General features: G+C 43.5%; 2 protein-coding genes across 5 annotated transcripts in view; one reads left to right on the plus strand and one right to left on the minus strand.

The window, feature by feature from the left end:
- The window catches only part of LOC130282895 (protein kinase C delta type-like), a 61,506-nt gene that overhangs the window by 10,783 nt on the left and 31,317 nt on the right, over window positions 1-19,406 (minus strand). The window contains exon 1 of one of the 2 annotated variants that reach the window (XM_056531836.1): window positions 1,177-1,301. The exons of the other annotated variant lie outside the window; for it this stretch is intronic. Coding sequence (XP_056387811.1) covers window positions 1,177-1,185 — 9 coding nt within the window. The 5' untranslated portion in view covers window positions 1,186-1,301. Of the gene's footprint in view, window positions 1-1,176; window positions 1,302-19,406 lie in introns of those variants that run through there. 2 annotated transcript variants of the gene reach the window in all.
- On the plus strand, window positions 1,365-18,332 carry LOC130282894 (protein kinase C delta type-like). 3 transcript variants are annotated; one of them, XM_056531832.1, is made up of 4 exons: window positions 1,365-1,934; window positions 8,459-8,602; window positions 11,673-11,989; window positions 17,257-18,332. In XM_056531832.1, the coding sequence occupies exons 1-4, from the start codon at window positions 1,425-1,427 to the stop codon at window positions 17,813-17,815; spliced, it is 1,530 nt and encodes a 509-aa protein (XP_056387807.1). In that variant the 5' UTR covers window positions 1,365-1,424; the 3' UTR covers window positions 17,816-18,332. The 3 variants fall into 3 exon arrangements, with proteins under 3 accessions (XP_056387807.1, XP_056387808.1, XP_056387810.1); XM_056531833.1 differs by having other exon boundaries at window positions 1,366-1,934; window positions 8,522-8,602; XM_056531835.1 differs by lacking the exon at window positions 8,459-8,602 and having other exon boundaries at window positions 1,367-1,934.

The following is a 19,406-nucleotide window of genomic DNA, read 5'->3' on the forward strand; positions in this document are numbered from 1 at the left end:
TTAGATCCTCCACCTGTCAGTATGTCCCTCTATGTGGCAGTAAGATCCTCCACCTGTCAGGAAGCCCACCTGTGTGTCAGTAAGATCCTCCACCTGTCGGTATGTCCCTCTTTGTGTCAGTAAGATCCTCTCCCTGTCAGAAAAGCCTTCTCTGTGTTATTTAGATCCTCCACCTGTCAGTATGTCCCTCTATGTGGCAGTAAGATCCTCCACCTGTCAGTAAGCCCACCTGTGTGTCAGTAAGATCCTCCACCTGTCAGTAAGCCCACCTGTGTGTCAGTAAGATCCTCCACCTGTCAGTAAGACTTTCTCTGTGTCAGTAAGATCCTCCACCTGTCAGCAAGACTTTCTCTGTGTCAGTAAGATCCTCTCCCTGTCAGAAAAGCCTTCTCTGTGTCAGTAAGATCCTCCGCTGACAGTAAGATTCTCCTGTGTAAACCACATAGTAAACCTTAGATAATGTTGGAGGAACACTTTCCAAACACTAACGCTTTCTCGGGGAAACATTGGTGAACCTGGGTGGTGGAGGACCTTAGAAAGGACCCATTTTTGTCCTCGCTATAATCTCTCTCTGGTTGGAATTCTGCATTCATTATATGAGACCTAGTGAAGAAGATTGTTCAGCAAAGTCAATTGTAAATCTGTCTACATCTTATATAGAACATCTCATTCTCCCATAACTAAGACTGGACACCCACAAATTTCTATGATAAAAAATATTTATGGTGTTCGGCTTAAAAATAAGGTCCCAGTGGTGGTGAAGCCGTATGATGTCCTATATACTGCTTTTTGGAGACAATGGAGGGGATTTAGCAAAACCTGTGCAGAGGAAAAGTTGACCAGTTGACCATAGCAACCAATCAGATGGCTTCTTTTCCTTTTCATAGGCCATTTAAAAAAATGTAAGAAGCAATGTGATTGGTTGCTATGGGCAACTGGTCAACTTTTCCTCTTGACAGGTTTTGATAAATCTCCTCCTATGGACATAATCTAATGTATCTGAGTGATGACACTTATTGAATGTAGCAGAACATTACAGGCCATTACAAGGCTTTATTATTTCTACCATTAGCAGCAAGTAGATGGTCTGGTTTATTCCAGCCTCCTTATTCTAACCTTCCAGCATAGTTTATGGGCACCACTGCCAACCTATACAACACATAAAAGTCACATCACCTGCCCCATCTACTAATAAGAAAGCACTACAAGAACCAGCCATGAATATCTCCATTCTTCTGGACCCTAGGCTATCACCCATGATGCCTATATCACAGTGTATATGGATCCACAGGTCCCTGGACCACTGGTAGCAGGTGCCACCTGATGTTTTGATGACATCACGTCACCTGGACAACGGCTGTTGTTGTTGTTTACCCACAACTGTCAGTTGGACCGAGCGGACGGACGTCTACAGGATCCCAAAGATGGCGGCTACTGGAAGAAGAGGAGATGGCGAGAAGGAGAGAGGAGAGAAGAGGGAAGAGGAGAGCGGAGGAAAGAGGAAGAGGGAAGAGGAAAGCGAGGAGGTGAAGGAGAGCGGAAAGAAGAGGAAGGAGGAAGAGGTGAGCGAGGAGGTGAAGAAGAGGAAGAGAGAAGAGGAAAGCGAGGAGGTGAAGGAGAGCAGAAAGAAGAGGAAGGAGGAAGATGTGAGCGAGGAGGTGAAGAAGAGGAAGAGAGAAGAGGAAAGCGAGGAGGTGGAGAAGACAGGAGAGAAGAGGAAGGAGGAAGAGGTGAGCGAGGAGGTGAAGAAGAGGAAGAGAGAAGAGGAAAGCGAGGATGTGGAGAAGAGGAGAGGAGAAGATGCCAGATTATTGGAGGATGAGGAGCCAAGACCAGGCACCAGCCAGGACCCCGGAACATCAAGCTCCTACCCCAAATTTAACATCTATCACCTCACTGTCCATCAGGTATTGGGTAGGGGCAGCTTTGGAGTGGTAAGTTTATTTATGTTTTTTTTTTTTGTTAAATGGACAGTCAATGTGGTTTTTCTCATTGATATTCTGCAGCTAATTGTAAGTCTAGAAAATAACCAGCCCCATCTTCACTAATATATATAACATATCTGCAGCACTAGAGACCTCCAGAAATATTTATGTCCCTATTTATATCCCATTTCAGTAGATTTAGGCAGTTGTTATACACAGCTGTTTGATCCTACCCACCATGCTGCAGCGTAGTGTCAGAGTCTTGGCAATCTTCTTATAGCGTAGGCCATCTTAATGTAGAGCAACAATGTGGGGCCATGTTGAACTTCCAGTGACCAGTATTAGAGTGTGAGAGCGATTTAGGACATTGCTCCCCATTCACACCTGAGACATGTAACCAGGGCTGCCATCAGAAATTTTGGGGCCCATTACGCAGCTTAATTCCAGGCCCCCCCCCCCCCAGTGTGTTGACCCCGAGTCCGCCCCAGGGCCAACCCCCAACCCATTTTTTTTTCCTAATGATATATTTCTAATTACTTTATAGAAGATTGTAGTGCAGTAATACACTGTGCTGCAAAGTCATTTTACTGCGCCACACTCTGCTGTAATCTAATATACCCTATTCTGAATACTGTGAAATTTTCTGTGTACTTTCTCCAGCACAATGTCCACCTCTATATAGTTGTAGACCCCCTCTCTGCCCCCACATATATATATACACATAAATATATATATATATATATATATATATATATATATAGTTGTACACCTCCTCTGTGCCTCCATATATAGTTGTACACCCATCTTTGCTCCATATATAGTTATAGGCCAATTTTGTGCCCCCATATATAGTTGTAGGCCCCTGTGCTCCATATATAATTGTAGGTCCCACGTGCCTCCAATATACATGATTGTAGACCCCTTTTGTGCCCCTGTGTGTAATAATAGGCCCCCCTGTGAGCTCCCACAGTTATAAGCCCCACCTTTCAGCTCCCACAGTTAGTTATAGGCCCACCCTTTCAGCACCCTCAATTAAATATAGGCCCCCCCTTTCAGCCCCCACAGTTAAATATAGACCCCCCCTTTCAGCCCCCACAGTTAAATATAGACCCCCTTTCAGCCCCCACAGTTAAATATAGGCCCCCCCTTTCAGCCCCCACAGTTAAATATAGACCCCCCTTTCAGCCCCCACAGTTAAATATAGGCCCCCCTTTTAGCCCCCACAGTTAAATATAGCCCCACCTTTCAGCCCCCACAGTTAAATATAGGCCCCCCTTTCAGCCCCACAGTTAAGTATAGCCCCCCCTTCCAGCCCCCATTTAAATATAGCCCCCCCCCCTTTCAGCCCCACAGCTAAGTATAGGCCCCCCTTTCAGCCCCCAGTTAAATATAGGCCCCCCTTTCAGCCCCCAGTTAATTATAGGCCCCCCTTTCAGCCCCCACCATTAAATATAGGCCCCCCTTTCAGCCCCCACAGTTAAATATAGGCCCCTTTTCAGGCCCCACAGTTAAATATAGGCCCCCGTTTCAGCCCCCAGTTAAATATAGCCCCCCTTTCAGCCCCCTCAGTTAAATATTGCCCCCCCCCTTTCAGCCCCACAGTTAAATATAGGCCTCCCCCCCTTTCAGCCCCCATTTAAATATAGCCCCCCCCCTTTCAGCCCCACAGCTAAGTATAGGCCCCCCTTTCAGCCCCCAGTTAAATATAGGCCCCCCTTTCAGCCCCCAGTTAATTATAGGCCCCCCTTTCAGCCCCCAGTTAACTATAGGCCCCCGCCTTTCAGCCCCCACAGTTAAATATAGGCCCCCCTTTCAGACCCCAGTTAAATATAGGCCCCCCTTTCAGCCCCCACAGTTAAATATAGGCCCCCCCTTTCAGCCCCCACAGTTAAATATAGGCCCCTTTTCAGGCCCCACAGTTAAATATAGGCCCCCCCTTTCAGCCCCCAGTTAAATATAGCCCCCCCCTTTCAGCCCCCTCAGTAAAATATAGCCCCCCCCTTTCAGCCCCCAGTTAAATATAGGCCCCCCTTTCAGCCCCCAGTTAAATATGGTTGCACCCTTTCAGCCCCCTCAGTTAAATACAGGCCCCCCTTTCAGTCCCCAGTTAAATATAGGCCCCCCCTTTCAGCCCCCAGTTAAATATAGGCCCCCCTTTCAGCTCCCACAGTTAAATATAGGCCCCCCTTTCAGCCCCCTCAGTTAAATATAGGCCCCCCCTTTCAGCCCCCTCAGTTAAATATAGCCCCCCCCTTTAAGCCCCCTCAGTTAAATATAGCCCCCCCCCTTTCAGCACCCTCAGTTAAATATAGGCCCCCCTTTCAGCCCCCACAGTTGATATAGGCCCCCCTTTGTGCCCCAACAAGTAGTTATAGGCCCCATGTACCCCCACAGACATACTGCCTACAGACATTCACGGTATATGGCTGGAGGCAGTATGTCTGTGCTCTGACCAGACTGGAGAAGCCCCCAGACTGGAGGAGCAGTGGTCGGAGCATTGAAGGCAGCCTGCTGTGGTTACCTTCCTGGCCCGATGTCAGCCACGCGTCTTCCAGGCAGCTCCTCCGCTCCAGTTCTTCTTCGGGGCGCGGCTTTCCTCTGACTTCCGGTCCGGCTTGCCGCGTCATAGCGCACCGAACGTGCCTACGCGCGGCACGATCGTTGCGCTAGTACCTCCCGACGGCCACTGCAGTTTTTTTTTTTTTTTTTTTAAGTGGCAGTGGCCTCCGAGGTATGTGCGGCAGGGACGGGGCCCGGGAAAGAGGGTAACTGACTGACTGATTGTACAGAGTACGGTCAGTCAGTCAGTGGAAAATGGCAGGCCCCCAGCGGTCAGTGAGTGACAGTCACTCACTGACTGACTAGGAGTAAAAACTAAAAAAAATGTTGGGCCCGGCCCCCCTCGGGTCCGGCCCCTTACGGGAGTACCGGCTGTACCCCCCTGATGGCGGCCCTGCATGTAACACTAATGAGTCACAATTACTTATTGGGCCCAATTTGAACATTTCTACTTAGGGTTGTACTCACTTTTTTTTTGCCAAGGTTAAGATATTAATGACTTTATGATGAGTTATTTGGGTGGGGGAGGGGGGACACACAATATTAAACACTGTTACACTTTACATTGTAGAAGAGTTTCATTTCTTCTGTGTTGTCACATGAAAAGATAAAATAAAATATTTAAAAACATGAGAAGGTTGTACTCACTTATGTCAGATACTGTAAATGTTATAACTGTAATAATCTTTTTTTAAGCCATTTATCAATTTTTTGCACTGACACTTGACTGAACATATATGTATTTCTCATGTGTTGAACATATAATGTCACCATGATGAATTGTCTTTATACATTTATGATGAATATGCACGTTATACATGTTATACTTGATATTACTTTATTTGGTAATTACGTGTCTGGGTAAATATAGACCCTTAGTGATGTGTGTGAACATGCTTGAAAAAAGCTTCAACAAGAAGCAGAAATGTGGCAGTGATTTAACTATTATATGGAGAGCTGCAATATTTTTTTATATACTATATACCCATACATACAGACACTGTGATCTGTAGTTTTTGCCGGTACCACTTGTGCATTGTATTGATTGTCTGATTACTTCTTATGTGTTGATGTGACAAAAATTGGCAATTTTTTTTTTTGCATTCACATCATTGACAATGCAATATCAGGAATGTGAACCAAAGTGAAATAATTGCAGATTTTTGGTCACATCATATCTGAGAAACAATGGAATAAAAGTGATGAAAAAGTCAAATATAAGCAAAAGTTATGTTACAGTGGTACTCCGTGAAAACTTTTTTTTTTAAAATCAACTAGTGCCAGAAAGTTAAACAGATTTGTAAATTACTTCTATTAAAAAATCTTAATCCTTCCAGTACTTTTTAGGGGCTGTATACTACAGAGGAAATGGTTTTCTTTTTGGATTTCTCTGATGTCATGACTACAGTGCTCTCTGCTGACCTCTGCTGTCCATTTTAGGAACTGTCCAGAGCAGCATATGTTTGCAATGGGGATTTGTTCTCTGGAAAGTTCCAAAAAGGGACAGCAGAGGTCAACAGAGAGCACTTTGGTTATGACAGAAGAGAAATCCAAATAGAAAAGCATTTCCTCTGTAGCATACAGCCCCTAAAAATTACTGGAAGGATTAAGATTTTTTAATAGAAGTACTTTACAAATCTGTTTAACTTTCTGGAACCAGTGGATGGATTTATAAAAAAAAAGTTTTCCAAGGGAGTACCCCTTTATTAAAAACTACAGATAATGGTGCAAAAAATTCTCATGCAGCACTGTATGCAGAAAAATAAGAAAGTTGTAGGAGGTCAGAATAGGGAAATTTTAAACATACTTTGCCTTTTTTAAAAGAAGTGCAGTAATAGAAAAGAATGCAAACATGAGTATCATTTTAATTGTATTCATCCACATAATTAAAGGGGTACTCCTGTGCAAAACTTTTTTTTTAAATCAACTGGTGCCAGAAAGTTAAACAGATTTGTAAATTACTTCTATTAAAAAATCTTAATCTTTCCAGTACTTTTTAGGGTCTGTAAACTACAGAGGAAATAGTTTTCTTTTTGGAACACAGAGCTCTCTGCTGACATCATGACTACAGTGCTCTCTGCTGACATCTCTGTCCATTTTAGGAACTGTCCAGAGCAACACATGTTTGCTATGGGGATTTTCTCCTACTCTGGACAGTTCTTATAAAGGACTGATATGTCAGCAGAGAGCAGTGTGGTCATGATGTCAGCAGAGAGCTCTGTGTTCCAAAAAGAAAACCATTTCCTCTGTAGTATTCAGCAGCTAATAAGTACTGAAAGGATTAAGATTTTTTAATAGAAGTAATTTACAAATCTGTTTAACTTTCTGGCACCAGTTGATAAAAAAAAAAAATAAATAAATAAAAATACGTTTTCCATGGGAGTACCCCTTTAAGAAAACATGAAAATTTCACTGTAAAATGTATTGCTTAAAACCAAAACCCCAAAAAATTAGCAAAATTGTGATTTTCTTTAATTTATTTTCTTTTTTCAATGGTAAATTCAAATTTAAGGTGTCTTTATAAAGTACATTTTGTTGTGAAAAAACAAACATATGGGTCTGTGGATGGAAAAATAAAAGAATTATGGCTCTTGAAAGGTGTAAACTAAAAAATGTGTAAACTAAAATTTGTTGTGTCCTCAAGGCCAAAATTTACTGTGTCTCTAAAGGGGTATTCCAGAAATTATTTTTTATTTGACATTTGACTATGCTACAGAGGCTGTAAAGTTAGTGTAGTTAATAATACAGTGTCTGTACCCGTATGTGACGATTTTCTCACAATTCTTATGTGATTTTCACCCCAATATTTACTTTTACCAGCATACAAAATTACTGTTGTCTCAGATTTTTCCCAGGTTGCAATGCAGCCGAGACCTGACTCACTAGTCAGCTGATGACAGGGAGCCTGTCTGCTTCAATGGGTGGAGCGATCGCTTGGTGGGAGAGAGATCAATCTGCAACTATTGCAACAGCTGTAGGCACCCTGATTGAAAACCACAGGTCTTTTGAATGAATGCTGCTCATTTATGGGAGTGTGACTGATGTGTGGGAGGGAGGAAAATGGAATTATGGGCTTTGTAGGCAAAGAAGTAAACTCAAAAAGGAAATACTAGTTCACAAAAAGCTAGCCACAGTGTTATGGCAATCTCACGCCATTTAGCCCCAAGACAAGCGCAGATCCTTCCTAAGCATGTCCATTAATTTCTGCCAGGTACGTACTAAAATACCTTATGGTAGATAACCCATTAAAGGGGTTAAATGACCAGCATCAAAGTGATCTCCATTGTCGGTCCTTACTGGCTGGTGTTTCTGCAGGTTGAGTCAGCACCGCCAGGTATTTGGCACTAGAGAGACAGGATTCCTCTAGTGCCTGAAGTTCGGCTATGCTGACCCTCCCCCCCCCCCCCCAGTAAGTTAAAAAGTATGAATTGAGAGATGGCACAACCCTCCCCCCCCCCCCCCTCTAACCTGGGGTGGACCACTCCCCCGCTGCCCCCCTGCCTGAGAGTTATAGGAGTGTGATTACAGCTACCACACTCCTATCACACTCAGCCAATGCAGCTCTGGAGGTGTCTACAGTATAAGACATATTCTAACAGCAGAAAAGTAACTGCAGCTCTGGAAGTGACAGGAGGATAAGACATGATGTGACAGCAGAATAGTGACAGCTGCTCTGAAGGTGACTGGAGGATAAGTCAAAATATAACAGCAGAATACTGACTGCAACTCTGGAGTTGACTGGAATATAAGACATGATGTGAGAGCAGAATAGTGGCTGCAGCTTTGGAGGTGAAAGGAGCTTAAGACATGATGCAACAGCAGAATAATGGTTGCAGATCTGGAGGCAACTTGAGGATGTGACATGATGTAATAGTAGAAAAGTAAGTACAGCTTTGGCAGTAACAGGAGGACGAGATATGGTGTAACAGCAAAATAGTGTCTACCATGCTATGCCTGTATTTATCTGAATAAAGCTTGAAGTTTTTTACCTGCTACCGTGGTGCCGGATACTTCTATTGCTGTCCATGTCTGTGGAGGGGAACGCTACCCGACAGTCCAGGCACAGGAGCGGAGGAAAGGATCAGAGCAGTCAAGCACATTTTATTAACAGCAAAAAAGTGAGTACACACACCTTGTCTCTGTCTTCTTCCTCTGTGAACGTGAATCAGGTACCGGTCATAGTGCCAAAAGAAAGAAAAGTGATATGTTGCTCAGTACCTAATCCTGATCCTGTACATATAAATTTTTATGTGTCTAGGACGTATATATCCCTAACAAATAGCATTTATATCTTGGTCACTTGCTTTGTCTTCTTGCCTTGCGGAGGGGGCGTGTCCATCTCTTTCCCTCACTGAGTCTGGGAGCAGCCTGGCAGTCTGCAGATCTTTCTAAATTAGTGCAAGGATTTTAGTGATAAAAGCACAGTAGTTTTTATGCATACATTTTATATCTGTCATTAGTAAAGATGGATGCTAATCCAGCTTTACTAGGAACAGATAGAAAATGTGTGTCATTCAGCTTTAACAGACTCCTGAATGTCTGTTCAGCTTCTTTGTCATTCAGGACTCAGAGAAAGCTTTGGCTGTTCAAGCATGCTGGGAGTTGTAGTTTTGCAATAGCTTGAGCTGCAGTGTTTGTAAAGCAATGTGTTAGAACAGTGTTGCCTTTAGCTGTTGCAAAACTACAACTCCCAGCATGCCCACACATCCTTTGTCTGTAGTTTTGCAAGAGATGGAGACACACAGCTGGAGAATACCCAGCTCTAACACAGAGTTTTACAAAGATTGTAACTCCAGCTGTTGCAAAACTACAACTCCCATCATGGTAGTTATAGTTTAGGAATAGCTGAAGGCTGCAGTGGTGATCTCCTATACTGGATACCAACACACTTTATGGCCTGTATCCAGTATGCTGCAAAATACAGAGTAGTCTGTCTGCGTAAAGACTGATGAGCCCTAGTGGTGGTTATTTTCATTTTTCCTTTTTTAGTAATTTTTTTTTTTTTTTATAAATGTGTATTTAAAAAAGTAATCTTATCAGTAGTACTACAAAATATAAAAAGTTAATCAACATGACAGTGTCTCTTTAAGCATGCTCCTATCGGTGAAGGGGATCAGTTCCTGCACAGAAGAAAGATATGTGGTGGCACCCTGCCTCCGTCCTACATGCCCCTAGGCCTTATGTCCCCCCTTGTTATCCTCCTGCACTGGCTTTTAGAAGATCAGGGAGAATGCAAGCTGGAGCTCTCTATATAATACATACAGACCTTCAGCTTGCATGCTCCCCGAGAAGCAGCAAGACCTACGGTGGCCGGGCCCTCCGTGCCTGACCTGTCACACGCCCCTGCTACAGAGAAGCTGTCATCTGGCCAATTGTATTCCATCATAGCTGTAGTCACTTGTAAGTTCTGCAGGGATCATGGGTGAAACAACAACTCCCAGCATAACCTTATTACTGCTAAGATTTTACTGGGAGCTATAGTATCACATGGTACAAACTTATTGAGCAATTGCCCCTTACTTGGCATCACAACAGGCTAAAAAATTACTTAGGGGGGCATTATAGGGTGACACCATTTTCTACCACAACGGGTGACATTAACCTTAGCAACACCACTGGTGCTCTGTAATAGCTAGAGGCAAAGAGCTCGCTGTTACTGCGCTCCTCTGTGTGTGCCGCTGTGTCAGTCAATGGGAGGTCAGCAGAGAAAGGTGTTGGCGGCCCTCTGATACTCGGGCACATTATAAAGAATTTATTCTCTATTGGCTATAAAACAATGAAATATACACAGAAACATAGGAGTAGAATAAGCTTTTTAACCCCTACTGCAATGTGTTGCCAGTTAAACATGTATAAAAGATGTGATAGATGCCCATTACAAGGATTTGATAGATGCCCATTACAAGGATTTGATAGATGCCCATTACAAGGATGTGATAGATGCCCATTACAAGGATTTGATAGATGCCCATTAAAAGGATATGATAGATGCCCATTACAAGGATGTGATAGATGCCCATTACAAGGATGTTATAGATGCCCATTACAAGGATGTGATAGATGCCCATTACAAGGATGTGATAGATGCCCATTACAAGGATGTGATAGATGCCCATTACAAGGATGTGATAGATGCCCATTACAAGGATGTGATAGATGCCCATTACAAGGATGTGATAGATGCCCATTACAAGGATGTTATAGATGCCCATTACAAGGATGTGATAGATGCCCATTACAAGGATGTGATAGATGCCCATTACAAGGATGTGATAGATGCCCATTACAGGTCGGGTTATGAGGAAGGGATAGGAGGACGGGATAGGAGGTCGGGATAGGAGGTCGGGATAGGAGGATGGGATAGGAGGTCGGGATAGGAGGTCGGGATAGGAGGTCGGGATAGGAGGATGGGATAGGAGGTCGGGATAGGAGGTCGGGATAGGAGGATGGGATAGGAGGTCAGGATAGGAGGTCGGGATAGGAGGTCGGGATATGGCATCAATATATGAGGACGGGATATGAATTCAAAAGCTTCCTCCTTTGTTTATTTTCCTCCTCAACAAGGATTAGGAAGGAAAAACTGGGCAATGCTGGGTACTCAGCTAGTATATATATATTTATTTATTTTAATAGTAAAATGGAATAGCTAAAGTAAAAAATTAAAATAAAAAAAAAACACGCCTGCAAAAACAATGTTAAAACTCACATGGCTTTTTTTTTGGTGTTTTTTCACTCCCACACTATGGAGAAAAACACAGCGATTTTCCCAAAAAAACGCCATAGTCTCATAAGGTCACTTCTAGGAATCACCCAATGAGCCGAAAAAAGCTGAAAAAAACACCAAAAGGATAAAAAAAACACCAATTAGAAAATCAAAAAAAGTGGATATGGCATTTTGTAGTTCCTTATTGACTTGCAGCTAACATTTGCCCACGCTGTGCAGTAGAATGGGTGTTTTTTTGGGCCTTTTTTTTTCCAACTACATCCCTATTACATCTCATATGTACCATGGCATGGAAATAACAATGACCATCACCCCACAGTCCCTAACTGGTTGGCTCTAGCTATACCTCTAGTTATACCTAGTTATAACAAGTTGGCTCTAGTTATACCTATGGGATATTGTCAAAAGGAAATATTTCCCATAGTCTTCCACTATTTACTATTGCTCCCTTTGCTTTCTTTCAGGTGGGCCTGGCATCAGTCCCCGGCCGAAACAACTACGTGGCCATCAAGGGAATCACCAAGACAGGGGACAATGCAGCGACCCTGCAGAGAGAGAGACGGATCCTCATGCTGGCCCGAGACTGCCCGTTCCTGTGTCACCTGTATGCTGCACAGCAGTCTCAGGACCATGCATTCTTCATCACCGAGTACCTGTCCGGCGGCAGCCTGGAGGCTTTACTCAGAATGTGCAGCTGTCTGAACACCGACATAGTAAGATTCTACACAGCAGAGATTGCATGCGGCCTCCAGTTCCTTCACGGACATAACATCGTCCACCGGTAAGTCTAACTTCCCCACACCTGTCTCCTTGTCATGTTGTAAATAATGCATCCAACTTTCCCAGAATCCTGAATTTTGTTAGGCTTTGTGGTGGTACAGTTCATGACCCCTTCACCATTGTCGATCTTTAAAGATTTCCTGTGATGTCCCAGCACCAAAAGCTGTCCTGTGGGCTGCGGATCTCCTTGGGCATGCATTTTTCACTGTGTATTATGTAATGTATGTACTGTATCTTTAACCCCTTCCCGCAGAATCACGTCTATAGACGTCATTCAGTTAACCCCGCGATGCGCAGCATCACACGGGTTAACTGGCAGAAGTCCCGCTGTTTCAAGCAGGGGACAACTTCTGCAACACCCTCCAGGACCAGCTGTCGATGGTCCTGGTCAGCAATCACTGTGATTGGTCCCTGTGGACTAATCACAGTGAATGAGCTGACTGAGGGTAAAGTTCATTTCCCCTGCTCTGCCCGCCACTAGAAGTCTGAGCAGAGCAGGGGAAGAAGATGCTGAGAGCTGCTGTGGAGACAGCAGCACTTATCAAGTACCGGCGCGGCAGTGGGGACCGGCGGCAGGCTCTCAGCAGCTGGAGGCACACGGGTTGGCGGCGGGTAAGTGGAGGAGGCGGCGGGCGGCATCTGCATCAGAGGCAGCAGTGAAGCTCTTCACTGCTGCTTCTGGTAGTTCCAAAACTACAACACCCAGCATGCCTTTTGGCTGTCTGGGCATGCTGGGTGTTGTAGTTTTGCAACATCTGGAGGGCCACAGTTTGGATCAATCTGTGCTCTTCCAGATGTTGCAAAACTACAACTCCCAGCATGCCCAGACAGTCCAAGCATGCTGGGAGTTGTAGTTCTGTAACATCTGGCCCTTCAGATGTTGCCGAACTACAACTCCCAGCATGCCTGGGCATGCTGAGAGTTGTCATTTTGCTAAATCTGGAGGGCTACAGTTTGGAGACCACTACACAGTGGTCTCCAAACTGTTCTCCTCCAGATGTTGCAAAACTACAACACACAGCATACCCTTTGGCTGTCCGTGCATGCTGGGAGTTGTAGTTTTGCAACAACTGGAGGCACACTGGTTGGGAAACATTGTCTGTTTCCTAACTCAGTGTTTCCCAACCTTTGTGCCTCCAGCTGTTGCAAAACTATAACTCCCAGAATGCACTGAAAAACCATACATGCTGGGAGTTGTAGTTTTGCAACAGCTGGAGGCGCATGGGTTGGGAAACACTGAGTTAAGTAACAAACTCTTAGTGTTTTGCAACCAGTGTACCTCCAGCTGTTGCATAACTACAACCCCCATGCACGGACAGCCAAAGGGTATGCTGGGAGTTGTAGTTTTGCCTTCCCCACAGGGGGATTTACAGTGAGTTTCTCGCTGCAAGTTTGAAATGCAGCTAATTTTCCGCTGTAGCTCAAAACTCGCTGTAAACCCGCCCGTGCGAATGTACCCTAAAAATACTACACTACACAATTTTTCCTGAGTACGGAAATACCCCATATGTGGGAGTAAAATGCTCTGCGTGCGCACAACAGGGCTCAGGAATGAGAGCACCATGTACATTTGAGGTGATTTGCACAGGGGTGGCTGATCGTTACAGCGGTTCTGACATAAAAAAAAAAAAACTACATGTGACCCCATAGTGAGCCTTAACACCCCACACCTGTTTGAAGAATTTTCATTGAAAATGAAAAATTTTTGTTTTTTCACTAAAATGCTGGTGTTATCCCAAATTTTTCATTTTCTCAAGGTGTAATAGTAAAAAAGCCCCCCAAAATTTGTAAATAAATGCCCTATAAGTGGACGTAAAGTTCTCTGCGGGCGAACTACAATGCTCAAAAGAGAAGGAGCGCCATTGGGATTTTGTAGAAAGAATTTGGCTGGAATTGAAGACCATGTGCCTTTACAAAGCCCCCATGGTGCCAGAACAGTGGACCCCCCCCCCCCCCACATGTGACCCCATTTTGAAAATTACACCCCTCACGTAATGTAATAAGGGGTGCAGTGAACATTTACACCCCACAGGCGTTTGACCTATTTTGTGTACAGTCATCCATGAAAATGAAAAATTTGATTTTTCATTTGCACAGCCCACTGTTCCAAAAGTCTGTCAAACACCAGTGGGGTATAAATGCTCACTGCACCCCTTATTACATTTGGTTAGGGGTTTAGTTTCTAAAATGAGGTCACATGTGGGGGGTTTCTGCTGTTCTGGCACCATGGGAGCTTTGTAAATGCACATGGCACCCGACTTCCATTCCAAACAAATTCTCTCTCCAAAAGCTTTTTTTTTCTGAGCATTGTAGTTTGCCTGCAGGGCACTTTACGTCCACATATGGGGTATTTCCACACGAGGTTACAAATTTTGGGGGGCATTTTTTCCTATAACCTCTTGTAAAAATATTGAATTTGGGGGGGAAAAACTGCATTTTAGTGAAAAAAAATGTTTTTTCTTTACACATCCGACTTTAACGAAAAGTTGTCAAACACCTGTGGGGTGTTAAGGCTCACTGTACCCCTTGTTACGTTCCTTGAGGGGTGTAATTTCCAAAATGGTATGCCATGTGTTTTTTTTTGCTGTCCTTGCACCAAAGGGGCTTCCTAAATGGGACATGCCCCCCAAAAACCATTTCATCAAAATTTGCTTTCCGAAAGCTAAATGTGACTCCTTCTCCTCTGAGCATTGTAGTTCGCACACAGAGTGTTTGACGTCCACACATGGGGTATTACGATACTCAGAAGAGATGGGGTTACAAATTTTGGGTGTAATTTTTCCTATTACCCCTTGTAAAAATGTAAAATATGGGGGGGAAACCAGCATTTTAGTGGGGAAAAAATTCATTTACACATACAACTTTAACAGAAAGTCGTCAAACACTTGTGGGGTGTTAAAGCTCACTGTACCACTTGAGGGTTGTAGATTCCAAAATAGTACGCTATGTGTTTTTTTTTTTTTGCTGTTATGGAAGCATAGGGGCTTCTTAAATGCGACATGCCCCATAAAAACCATTTCAGCAAAATTCACTCTCCAAAATCCCAATGTCGCTCCTTCCCTTTTGAGCCCTCTAGTGCACCTACAGAACACTTGACATACACATATGAGGTATTTCCTTACTTGAGAGAAATAGGGTTACACATTTTGGGTGGCATTTTCTCCTTCTAGCCTTTATAAAAATGCAAATACTGGGTCTACAGGAATGTGTTAAAAGTGTAAAAAATAGAGATTTAGAATGTTCTCCTTCACTTTGTTGCTATTCCCTTGAGAAAGTCCAGGCTGACGAAACATACGTTGGGGCGGTGGTGACAGGTCTCCATTATGGGTAAGTGAGTACCAGCTTTGTTAGTGTTATTACTTTCATGCACTGTTAGTGTCCATTCCAGCTATTTTGAGTGGGTAGCTGGACATTATATTGGTAAAGGTTATATACCCCTTTTCTTGTCCTATTGGACATTATTATTGGACACCCATTACTGCTGCTGTAGATCTCACTGTTTATATACTTCATATGAGCTTGATTATACTAATCATACCTGTCTTACCACCTTCTTTTCGGATTGGTTAACTGTTTACAATCATTGACCTTGTATAATGTTAATATTTAGTAGTCATATTTGTGATTTTAAAGAGTATTAATAAAATTATTTTAGTTTTATCAGTAGTCATGGCTCTAGTGTTTCTCTATAAGTATATAAAATTTATTTTCAGAGCTATACTGTAGCATTGGTTTATAGACCCGCAGCGAGTTTTAGATATGGTTTATGCACCAGTAGTTTCAATGTACATTATACTACAACGCTGCTTTTACTTGTTGCTAATTATTCCTGTGAAATACCTAAAGAGTTAACAAACCTTTTGAATGTCATTTTGAATACTTTGAGGGGTGCAGTTTTTATAATGGGGTCATATATGGGATATTTCTAATATGAAGACCCCTCAAATACACTTCAAAACAGAACTGTTCCCTGAAAAATTCTGATTTTGAAAATTTTGTGAAAAATAGGAAAATTGCTGCTGAACTTTGAAGCCCTCTGATGTCTTCCAAAAGTAAAAACCTGTCAACTTTATGATGCAAACATAAAGTAGGCATTTTGTAATTGTGAATCAATATATAATGTATTTGGTATGTCTATTTTCCTCACAAGCAGAGAGCTTCAAAGTTAGAAAAATGCGAAATTTGTTAATTTTTCATAAAATTTAGCAATTTTTAACCAAGAAATGATGCAAGCATTGACAAAAATTTACAACTAAGATAAAGTAGAATATGTCATGAAAAAATAAACTCGGAATCAAATTCATAAGTAAAAGAATCCCAGAGTTATTAATGCTTAAAGTGACAGTGGCCAGATTTGCAAAAAATGCTCTGGTCCTTAAGGCCAATATGACCTCGGTCCTTAAGAGAGAGAGGAGCAGTGATAATCAGGTGACCCTGCCTGCCCAGTGGGAACCCCTAAATTCTCTTGTATATGGTGTTGGGGGGGAGGAGTCGCCCCAGTCTAGCTGCAGAGCTCAAGCTGAGAACTGTGTGGAAAGGAGGAGGAAGGCGTGTGGAGAAATCCTGAGGGAAGCCTAAGAAAATATCTTCTAAAGTCAGCCCCACCATTCTGCAAGTGTTCCCCCATACAGCGGAAGCCCCGCCATTCTGCAAGTGTTCCCCCATACAGCGGAAGCCCCGCCATTCTGCAAGTGTTCCCCCGTACAGCGTAGTCAGCCCTGCCATTCTGCAAGGGTTCCCCCGTACAGCGGAGTCAGCCCCACCATTCTGCAAGTGTTCCCCCATACAGCGGAGTCAGCCCCATCATTCTGCAAGGGTTCCCCATACAGCGGAGTCAGCCCCGCCAATCTGCAAGGGTTCCCCATACAGCGGAGTCAGCCCCACCATTCTGGAAGTGTTCCCCCGTACAGTGGTGAGTCAAGCTCTGGCGGTGATAGTACTTGGACCTTGTGAGAATCCTAGCCAGAGTGGGAAACCTTTCAGTCTCTAATCTCTAGTCAGTATTATTCAAGTGGATGAAAAGCACCATAAGTCCTATCAAGGCAACAGGGCTCCCAAGGGTTACACTGCATCCCTTGTACTCTTCATACTGTGTGTTGTACCATCTACACCTGCTCAGTAAAAGACAGTTATCCCTAACCCGACGTCGGTGTGTTTCTTACTCCCATTGTCTGGCCCCGGAGAAGCTGATAAGAATTCCTTGCACCCCTGTGGCACCACATTACCATTGTCTTTTATTTATAACTCTTTTTTCTTCTTTCATTGCAGAGATATCAAGCCAGATAATATCATGCTGGATAGAGATGGACACATCCGCATCATAGACCTCGGAGTTGCCCAAGATGGCGTCACCTCTTCCAACAAGATCAAAGGAGTGACGGGCACGTTACCATACATGGCCCCAGAGGTGCTCCAGAGGAAGATGTACTATGCAGCAGTTGACTGGTGGAGCCTGGGGATTGTTGTATCCCGGATGTCAGCAGGACGTTCCCCATTCTACTTTGGCTGCAACAGACAAATGGCTCGCGATTCCATCACCAGAGAGAAGCCTAATATTCCATCTTGGCTCCCTGCTGACCTGAAACATCTGATCAAGAAACTGCTGCGTAAGAATCCTGAGAAGCGGCTTGGTGTGAACAGGAACATCAGAGACCATCCATTCTTCACCACCATCAACTGGGAGGAACTGGAGCAGAAGAGAGCACAGCCGCCATTTACACCATTCAAGCCAGCTCTGAAGAATGGAGACCTGCCGTGGCCAGAGGAAGAGACAGCCCTTCACCCCTTGGAAGGATTCTCTTTCATTGCTCCAAGCTGGGCCTGTTAACATCAGCCCATGGCCACGGCCCAGAGCTCTGTGCCCCCTGACCCATGCCTCTGCTGCTGTATTAGACCTCGGCTTGTCTATAACATCCTCTCTATACCATCTGAATGCTGCAGATTTCCATCAAGTTGTTACCCTGGATCTTAGCTCCACATCCTCCACAGCCTCTGAAGACCCTCTGTACCCCAGGAGCGGCCTGTGCTTGTAACACCTCAGCACAGACCTGGTAAGTATCACACATCATCACACATACATTGGGATCACACACACATACAGGTAGATAGAAATATACACACAGGTACATACATAGATAGTATAGACACAGACACACAGACACACACAACAGATAGCGGTAGATATCGGCTTTGATCCTGGGACTTGTTCCGATCGCCATATTTGGGGTCAGGAAGGAATTTTTCTCCTTTGAGGACAATTGGCTCATTCTTTAAGGGGTTTTTGCCTTCCTTGGGATCATTCCAGCCATAAATAGGTAACATAACATAATGTACAAAAATAAATGAATAATAATAATTAAAAAAGTATTATATATGAATATATATATAAAAAAATATATACATAATAGTTTACCATACTAGATAGGTCATGTACTGGCTTTTGATCCTGGGACTTGTTCCGATTGCCATATTTGGGGTCAGGAAGGAATTTTCCCCCCTTACATAAGGATAATTGGCTCTTTCCTCAAGGGGGTTTTCGCCTTCCTTTGGATCAACACAGTATATAAAAAAGCTTTGCTTTTACATTTATATATTACACATAGCAAAATAAAACATAACACACATTTCTAAAATTTGCAGAATCCCAGTATCCCCTTCCTGTAACTATATAAACGAAATAAAATGTCCTTTTCCCCCTTTACATCATTGTGTCTGTGTCTTTATTTCCATTGTTTGATCATGTATTGTTCTAATAAATACAGTGAAACCTCTTTGAGAAGACCACCCAAATTTCTTCTGGTCTTCTATTGCAGTGGTGTCCTAAAAACAAGACCACTATGGGGGTGGTCTTTTCAAAGAGGTGGTACAAAGCTTCATTTGCACTTAATGTATTATATTGTTGCAGAATGTTTGATACATTTGCACATATTTAATGGAATTGGGTAGTGCAAACATTTGACAACTTTTTGTTGAATAGAATAAAAGTGTTTAAAAAACCATGGCACTTAAACCATGTCTCCTTTTGTTAGGCCAAACATGTATAACTGATGGTGTAAATTATCAAAAAGAAAAAAATGGCACAATATGCTTGATAAATATGTCTACAAAGTCAAAGACAGAAAAAAATTGGGCAAAATGTGCCTAAGAACTGACACCCGATGCTTGATAAATTCTCCCCAAGGTGCCCACAATGTAAAAAAAAATATCTTCCCCTATAAACAGGTATAGGTGGAGGCAGGGGCGTACCTAGAGCATTTGGCACCCGGGACGGACCCTTTGTTTGCCCCCCTCCCCTCCCCCCCCCCCCACACACACACACACGCACCCCCCTTAATTACACCCCCTCCCTCCCCTCCTCCAGGGGCGGACTGACAACACTCGGGCCCCTGGACCAAAAAAAAGGCAAGGGCCCCTGCTAG

This window comes from Hyla sarda, chromosome 7 (assembly GCF_029499605.1).
Source record: "Hyla sarda isolate aHylSar1 chromosome 7, aHylSar1.hap1, whole genome shotgun sequence".
NCBI classification, from domain to species: domain Eukaryota; kingdom Metazoa; phylum Chordata; class Amphibia; order Anura; family Hylidae; genus Hyla; species Hyla sarda.

Coding starts and splice junctions, on each gene's coding strand:
- LOC130282894 (XM_056531832.1), top strand. CDS start 1,425: ATGGCGGCTACTGGAAGAAGAGGAGATGGCGAGAAGGAGAGAGGAGAG. Junction 1,935..8,458: donor GTAGGGGCAGCTTTGGAGTG/GTAAGTTTATTT, acceptor ATCTGAATAAAG/CTTGAAGTTTTTTACCTGCT. Junction 8,603..11,672: donor ATTTTATTAACAGCAAAAAA/GTGAGTACACAC, acceptor GCTTTCTTTCAG/GTGGGCCTGGCATCAGTCCC.